The following is a 9,164-nucleotide window of genomic DNA, read 5'->3' as shown; positions in this document are numbered from 1 at the left end:
ATTATGGCTGTTGAATTTATGTTGTAGAAAAAATCTGCAAAGTCACCTTTCATCAACTGCTAAATTAAGCACATACAAATGAGCAAAAATATACCAAACCCCAGTAGAACGCCTGAGGGAATCCATGCTGAGTTAGCGTTCTGTGTTGGGCTACAATCGACGTCATGACTGAAAAGTTCTATTTTTGCTGCTCATAGCATGCTGAACATAGCAGAAAATGCAGAGAAAATGCAATAGAAACATTTATCAACACAATATTTTGCAATTTAAGCTGTTACCCAAGTATGTGTCAGACTTGATGCAAGTTGCACATTCAGTGACAGGCATACAAGACAGCATTGTTTTTGCTACTTTGGGGTTTGGGTTCTGTTTCAGGTAGACTGATTATAATTTTGACATTTATTCCCCTCCTCATGTAAATTAGATTGTAATGAAAATAATCAGCCCTAAAAGCTCACTTACAATAATCAATATTGATTTTTTAATTTATGTTGATTATCAAAGGAAATACTCAATGTAATCTTGAAATTACTTTATTTTCTGTATACAGAGACGTAGCTGTTACGCATTAGAAGCAAGGTTTACATGAAAGCTACATGTGCCCATGTTTCACTTCTTTTGAAGTCCCACTTATGTACAGAATGTAAAACTGGGCTGAGGTCTAGTGTCTTTTTAGCAGTTCTTGACAAAAACATAAGCCAATTCTGAATAAACAGAGCAACAGTCTTGGATGGATTACACCTATAATTGTCACAAAAAAACTATTATCTTCAATATCGAATATATCATCCATGAAGTAAGCTGTATCAGTATGAACATATTTTCTTTTGCAAAAGATTGTTTATAACACTCGATCATCTGACATAATTTAGAAACATGAGACAATATGATTAAACTATTAAGTATGTAATTACAGTTTTATTAAAATATGCATTAAAATGAACACACTTAAAATGTAACCAATAATAAAATAATATTATGATAACATAAACAATAATAATAAACCTAAACGTTTAAATGACTTATATTTTGTACAAGACTTTTATTTTGTTTTATTGTTCGTCATGTTTTTATGCCCTGATTTTAAATCGAATCGCGTTTCATTTAACTTTAGCCATTAAACTGTGTGTGAATGTAAACTGTATCTGATGTAAATCATATTTAGTTAATTAATGGCCGTAGCCTAGTTGGTAATTTAATTGTTTTTTATTTAAAGGTACTGAGTCGGAAGTTACGACATACTTCCGCTTTCACGGGTTGTGCTGTTTGACAGAAGAGGTTGTGTAAGGAAGGACACACGTGAGCACACCACTCTCTACTTCATTAAGAGTGAGTACAAGTTTGTTAAAGATATGTTTTTATTTAATTACCTGACGATTTAAATGTGTCTTACATCCGATAAAACACAGCAACTTGTAAGGTGTAGGCGAGGTGTAACAGCTAACGTTAGTGTTAAATCGAAACGTTGAACGACAGAGGACATGATGTAACCAGTAACATGGTGGCTTTATGTTACGTTGAGACGGAAGTTTATAGCTTATAAATGCTATATCCCCTACTCGTTTTGTTTTTCCTCGGACAGCGTTTGTTAGTGGAGATGTCAAGCCTGTCAGCAGCCAGTGTGGAGGCTTCAGCAGCTCTAGAGGGGACAGAGCAGAAGAAACCTCTCAAACCATGCTGTGCGTGTCCCGAGACCAAGAAAGCACGAGACGCCTGGTGAGAAGACCTTGAGCTATTAGTAAACTTCCTCTTTAAATACCTACAAAGTCAGTCATTATTTAAATAGTTATTTCTTGTGCTTGCCCAAACCTGCATTAACTTATTTTGTGAAGCACAAAAAAAAGTTTTGAAGGATTGCACTGATTAGTATTTTACTTTAACAAGGAAGTGAGATTTTCACACTTTCGAAAGGATGCACATCCCCATAAAAGTAGTCTTTATATTATTTGTACACTAATAGACAAGTGCTTGTGTAGTATTGTCACAGGAGCAGTTTCTCCTTGAGTGTTCCAATGGAGCAGTATGAGGTTGAATAAATAACTGTAATTATATTTTTGGGTAAACCCTTCCTATACATTTTTAGCAGGATGTCATGACACACTATTGTCTTCATTGCAGCATAATTGAAAAGGGAGAAGAAAGCTGCACCGATCTCATCGAAGCGCACAAGGAATGCATGAGGGCACTTGGCTTTAAGATATAACCACCACCACCATCATCATCATCAGATTGAGTGAATGGTAAGTGTAGCGACAATGACCAGTCTCTTACAAACAATATCCTTGGTGATATTTCTCATATTTATTTTTCCACTACATACAAATAAAAATAAAAAAAATCTGTATCTTATGTTTTGAGGACATTTTTGTTTGTTTAAAGAATCATTTATAATGTTTTTTTAAATTGTCTTTTCTTTCTTTTTGTAGCGTGACAACCTGTGTGAAATGGAACCTGGTGTGCTCTTTTATTTATTCTTTTACACTGCAGGGACAATTATTTGGGGCTGAATTTATTCCTCTGAGGGAAATGTTGTCTATCTTTTTATTTTTCTTATGTCTTTCTTTTTATTTTATTTTCTTTCTTATGTGATTTGTGTACGTTTATGGTCAATAAAGATCCTATGCAAGATGTTAGCCATTCTCTTTTCTTGTATCTTCACTTCTTGTGAAGAGATTCTTAAAACAAGGCTGGCCTTTTCTTTTTACAGCCTGTTTAAAATTATTCAGTCTAATCAATATGTCACATGCTTGATTTGGTTATTTTATCACATATGAAATTATTGATGAAGTTGTGTCTGTTGCTTGACACCATGAAGGCCAAGCGGTTTTCTGCAAACAGATGATTCTTCCAGGCTTCTCACTCGGCTGGCTTTCGAAATTCCTTGTACCAGCACTTGGCTGGTGACAGCTGCACTTAACTATGCAGGCAGGCCTAAAATAGAGCTGCTGCTTCCAGCACACTCTAATCTGAGGTCTACTCACAGAAGAGCTTTTATTCTGTATCACACCTGGTGTGAACCCAGCAAATGCAATTCATTTTCTCCTAATGATTTTACAAAGTGCACAAGCAAGTTTGTCACTGACACAAACACAAGAACAGATTGCTTATTTAGCTAATTTCGCTATTCCTGCTTATAATTACCATATTACCATATTACCATATATGGGTAATATTTATGTTTAATTAAATACCAAAATATGCATATGCATAAATTATATTTTTGATATATTAAATGTGTAAAAAAAAATAATTTCTAGTTTATTTCTGTCATTCAAACGGTTTTCATGGAGCTTGAGTACAATGAGAATGTGTGCACAGTATGTGAGTGGGAACATTTTTATCAGCATGCCTTTCTTGCAGGGTACATGTCAAACTGACAACTCTGAATGACAACTTTAACACTCTCTTATTATATATTTATATAATCTATAAAAGCTAATTAGCAGCACGAGATCTCCAGTTATGTTTCCATCTACAACCCGAATTCCGGAAAAGTTGGGACGTTTTTTAAATTTGAATAAAATGAAAACTAAAAGACTTTCAAATCACATGAGCCAATATTTTATTCACAATAGAACATAGATAACATAGCAAATGTTTAAACTGAGAAAGTTTAAAATTTTATGCACAAAATGAGCTCATTTCAATTTTGATTTCTGCTACAGGTCTCAAAATAGTTGGGACGGGGCATGTTTACCATGGTGTAGCATCTCCTTTTCTTTTCAAAACAGTTTGAAGACGTCTGGGCATTGAGGTTATGAGTTGCTGGAGTTTTGCTGTTGGAATTTGGTCCCATTCTTGCCTTATATAGATTTCCAGCTGCTGAAGAGTTCGTGGTCGTCTTTGACGTATTTTTCGTTTAATGATGCGCCAAATGTTCTCTATAGGTGAAAGACCTGGACTGCAGGCAGGCCAGGTTAGCACCCGGACTCTTCTACGACGAAGCCATGCTGTTGTTATAGCTGCAGTATGTGGTTTTGCATTGTCCTGCTGAAATAAACAAGGCCTTCCCTGAAATAGACGTTGTTTGGAGGGAAGCATATGTTGCTCTAAAACCTTTATATACCTTTCAGCATTCACAGAGCCTTCCAAAACATGCAAGCTGCCCATACCGTATGCACTTATGCACCCCCATACCATCAGAGATGCTGGCTTTTGAACTGAACACTGATAACATGCTGGAAGGTCTCCCTCCTCTTTAGCCCAGAGGACACGGCGTCCATGATTTCCAACAAGAATGTCAAATTTGGACTCGTCTAACCATAAAACACTATTCCACTTTGAAATAGTCCATTTTAAATGAGCCTTGGCCCACAGGACACGACGGCGCTTCTGGACCATGTTCACATATGGCTTCCTTTTTGCATGATAGAGCTGTAGTTGGCATCTGCTGATGGCACGGCGGATTGTGTTTACCGACAGTGGTTTCTGAAAGTATTCCTGGGCCCATTTAGTAATGTCATTGACACAATCATGACGATGAGTGATGCAGTGTCGTCTGAGAGCCCGAAGACCACGGGCATCCAATAAAGGTCTCCGGCCTTGTCCCTTACGCACAGAGATTTCTCCAGTTTCTCTGAATCTTTTGATGATGTTATGCACTGTAGATGATGAGATTTGCAAAGCCTTTGCAATTTGACGTTGAGGAACATTGTTTTTAAAGTTTTCCACAATTTTTTTACGCAGTCTTTCACAGATTGGAGAGCCTCTGCCCATCTTTACTTCTGAGAGACTCTGCTTCTCTAAGACAAAGCTTTTATAGCTAATCATGTTACAGACCTGATATCAATTAACTTAATTAATCACTAGATGTTCTCCCAGCTGAATCTTTTCAAAACTGCTTGCTTTTTTAGCCATTTGTTGCCCCCGTGCCAACTTTTTTGAGACCTGTAGCAGGCATTAAATTTTAAATGAGCTAATTAAGTGGATAAAAGTGTAAAATTTCTCAGTTTAAACATTTGCTATGTTATCTATGTTCTATTGTGAATAAAATATTGGCTCATGTGATTTGAAATTCCTTTAGTTTTCATTTTATTAAAATTTAAAAAACGTCCCAACTTTTCCGAAATTCGGGTTGTATATAAACTGTCATGATCAAGAGGTAAATCAAATTAATCTATTAATCACCACAAACCCATTTGTCATTCCAGTGTAGTTCAGTAGGGCATTTCATTTGTGTTAAAATACGACATATCACCTCCACAATATCACTGCACAGCTCCTGCAATGGATTATTTTTGTTGCATAATTCCCAGTATCAAAATTTTGAGATGTCTTAAAAAAAAAAAATACTGCAGTTCCTCATCTTCTCTAGCTTTTGTTGAATGGATTTGCTCTCACTAACCTAAAACTGCTCAACAGCACAGCTTGGAAAGCATTTGTCATTAAATTACATACATTTTCCTTAAAAGTTGTTCTATTAATTTTCCCAGTGTTGAAATTAACTATATATATATATATATATATATATATATATATATATACAGTCGTGGCCAAAAGTTTTGAGAATTACATAAATATTAGTTTTCAAAAAGTTTGCTGCTAAACTGCTTTTAGATCTTTGTTTCAGTTGTTCCTGTATTGTACTGAAATATAATTACAAGCACTTCATACGTTTCATAGGCTTTTATGACATTTACAATTACATGACATTTATGCAAAGAGTCAGTATTTGCAGTGTCGGCCCTTCTTTTTCAGGACCTCTGCAATTCGACTGGTCATGCTCTCAATCAACTTCTGGGCCAAATCCTGACTGATAGCAACCCATTCTTTCATAATCACTTCTTGGAGCTTGTCAGAATTAGTGTTTTTTTTATGGAAGTAAAATAATGACTTATGTCTTTGAAACAAAAAAGCATGCTGAATAGCACTAACTGAAAGATAATTTATTGCATTAAGAGTACTTGCATTTTAATGCCTTGAATTTTCAGGGCTTGCATTGTTAGGTCCTGAAATTTTATATAGTTGTTCATTTAAGCTGTGCATATATCAATTCAAAATATTTCACACACCTTTTCATAATTAAAAAATCAATAATTCATATTCATGTTCCAGAATTCACTTCCAAAATATTAAATCGGTTAAAAAATACGATGTATAATATTCGACAGGCAAATTTCGGTCCATTTTATTTCACTTTCCAAATTCGCTTCCACAAATTCAGTGGTTAAAATTCGGCAGATAATTCGCCCTTTCACATCCGGGAGCTGCAGGAATAGCAGTAGAGCACAGAGGCATGATCTCTATCTACTGTCAGTCGCTCACCAGCAGGTGGTGCAAGCGGCTTCTGATGAAGACCAAAGCAACAGGTGGAAGTAATACAGTTACAAAAACTGATCTGCAGAAATTAAGCAAGCGCTAGGTAGAAGTTTTGATTATCGGGGCATGTGGAAAAGCTGATTGTGCGTATGTTTATTTCAACCTCTTTGCTGTTACCAAGTAAGCAGAATTCAAAGGAGATTATAATGGTGTTTTATCCAACGCTGAACTACAGAACTAACATTACATCTAAGGAAGACACATATTGCTTTCGGTTGTTTAGTTTCCGTAACTTTGTGTCATGGCTTTTGCGTGCTGAGCTGTAATACTGGAGATCCCCTCACGTCACACTCCAGGATTCCCCAATGACGAGTAATGCTTCTCAGTCAAATAATACTGTGATATAAGACCTCAGATGTCAGAATAGATGTTATTGATGATTATGCAAACTATATACAGGCAAGCAAATGGGGTCAAAAAGAATCCAATGCCTGGATTTTCTTTTTAATTGATTTCCATTACCGCTGATCTATAAAGTCGACAGTCACACAAAGATATCAATACCATGATTAGTTTTAACAATATGCAACCAATTTATATTAACATAAAAAAATTATTTAAAAACAATCTAGGTATATTCTGAAAATGTAAACTGAAGAAATTATTGACGTGCTACCGCACCCAAGGGACCGTCTGACAATTCCACTGACTGGGTTAAAAGGTCCAATGTGTTTTAATTAAAATTTTAAATAACACAGTCAAATTCTTAATCTTTTATTTCTCATAGTGATTTTCTACAGGTGAGATTTTGCCAATACCTCCCTTCATATATTTACAGTATAAAATTATTTACATATTAAAGATCCCTGGAAATGGTTTTCATGTTCCAACAGTTGTAGTACATTGCTAGATACAAGACTGACTTACTAGGCATGGGCGTTTTCCACAAATATCACATTCGAATATTTGAGCACACAATAAAAGAATATTCGAATATTCGTTTATTTAAATTAAGTTTAATGAGTCAGACGTTATTTTTCAGCAACATTTGTTTTTTGTAGTTTTGTGTTTTGTAGCTGAAAACCTTTAGCAATGCGTGCAAACAAATAAAAGTACAGGGTAAAGCAGCCTGCAGCAATTATATTGTACACTTAACTTTTAAACTGTCAGCAAATCTTTTTTGCTTTTTTCTATTGTTTTACATGTTCTTGTTAAGAAATACGTGCATGAATACATGATCGGGGGAAAGTTGGCTCCTTAGTCTGTTAACAATAAGGCCGGCCGCGGAGAAAACGCGATCTGACGGCACAGACGTTGTCGGGACTCACAATAACAGTGTGCTAAGCGAATATGGTTTGTGAAGCGATTCGTGTTTTCGTTTCACCACTGAATGGGATCCTCATCTGGTGGAATACATGGAATACATGGCTCCAACAAGAACTGCTCCCACTCGTCTCGGCTGGACTCTCTGTAATCATCGCTGAAGAACTGGCTCAGCCTGTTCCAACGAGTGGGCATTGCATCTTCTTCATCGTGGCGGCTGCATCCGCACCACTCGCATCAAGGAAAATGTTCTGATAATGTTCAAAAAAAGTGTTTTTTTCTTACTTCTCTCATGTTTTCATCGAGAAACCTGAGATGTTTGTGCCGAGGGTCTAGGGCAGACGCGAGAAGAGGAGTTTTCACTGCATTCTCCAAGTTAGCGGTGTTTATTCGTTGCTTGAGAGATGCCGCAACAATGTTCTTGAATTCGGTCACTTTCTGTGATTCTCCACGGCATAGCTATTTGAAGTAGAAGACCGCAGTTCTTAGGGTGCATTCACATATCGCGTCTTTTGCATGCTCAATTTCGTTATTTCCAATGTAGGCACACGGTATGCGCGCTCATAATGGAAGCGACGCGGTCGCGATGCGCATGCGGTGCGACGCGCCCGTTTTTTCCAGGCGCGTCCGCACCACATTGAGTTAAAAACATCTCAACTTTCAGAATGCCACAAGTGCACTGCAGGTCATGTGACTAACTAAACATTCAGCTTCATCCTTTCCCGTAAACGTTGAAAGCTCAGCCAAGATGAAGGAACTGCTGGTCATAGCTGTATATGGATTGCCATTTTGAAATAAATTTAGTATCAGAGCTACTGAAACCGATTTTTTTTGTGCTGCAAATCCATTTATCCTTTGCTGAAATTTCCGCGTCTTCATGGAGAGAGCGCGTCATTGTTGCTTAGCCTCAGGAGCGCTTCTGCCCGAGCGCTTTGGAAAAAAGGAGAAAGCGGCGCGCATAGCCTTTTCCACGCGTTATTAGGTGCGATATGTGAATGGCCCCTTATTCATTCATTAATTATTTTTTAAATAAATTAAATAAATTATTTTATATATATAACATGCACTTTTTCTTGTTCCGTAACTTGCGTTCATATCCTCATCTGTCTGTATATAGTTTGCATCATCAGTAAGATGTGAGTTTTGTCTTTTAATCGCTGTCACTGTTAGTGCGCTGAGCCACGTAATGTGTTTTCTTTTCTTTAACAGATTTCTGAGGGAAACCGCGTGAAACCTTGAGCGTTCGTTCATATTTTACATCTGCTTAACTGTCTATATAGTTTGCATAATCATCAATAAAATGTATTCTGAGATCTGAGGTCTTATATCACCGTATTAGCCTATTTGACTGAGAAGCATTACTCGTCATTGGGGAATCCTGGAGTGTGACGTGAGGGGATCCCCAGTATTACAGCACAGCGACGCACAAGCCATGACACAAAGTTAGGCAAACTAAACAACCGAAAGCAATATGTGTCTTCCTTAGATGTAATGCTAGTTCTGTAATTCAGCGTTGGTTAAAACACCATTATAATCTCCTTTGAATGCTGCTTACTTGGTAACAGAAAAGAGGTTGAAATAAA

At 36.8% G+C, this 9,164-nt stretch overlaps 1 protein-coding gene across 1 annotated transcript; it reads left to right on the top strand.

Annotated features, from left to right (window-relative positions):
• The first annotated feature begins 1,175 nt into the window (after positions 1-1,175).
• LOC132152425 (cytochrome c oxidase copper chaperone-like) lies at positions 1,176-2,633 on the top strand. The gene is made up of 3 exons (XM_059561192.1): positions 1,176-1,329; positions 1,583-1,716; positions 2,119-2,633. Exons 2-3 carry the CDS (start codon positions 1,598-1,600, stop codon positions 2,201-2,203), a joined length of 204 nt encoding a protein of 67 aa, XP_059417175.1. The 5' UTR covers positions 1,176-1,329; positions 1,583-1,597; the 3' UTR covers positions 2,204-2,633.
• Positions 2,634-9,164: the final 6,531 nt, after the last annotated feature.

Source organism: Carassius carassius, chromosome 11 (genome assembly GCF_963082965.1).
Source record: "Carassius carassius chromosome 11, fCarCar2.1, whole genome shotgun sequence".
Lineage (NCBI taxonomy): Eukaryota > Metazoa > Chordata > Actinopteri > Cypriniformes > Cyprinidae > Carassius > Carassius carassius.
The sequence above is the reverse complement of the archived record's forward strand: the minus strand, read 5'-3'. Positions and strand labels throughout refer to the sequence as shown.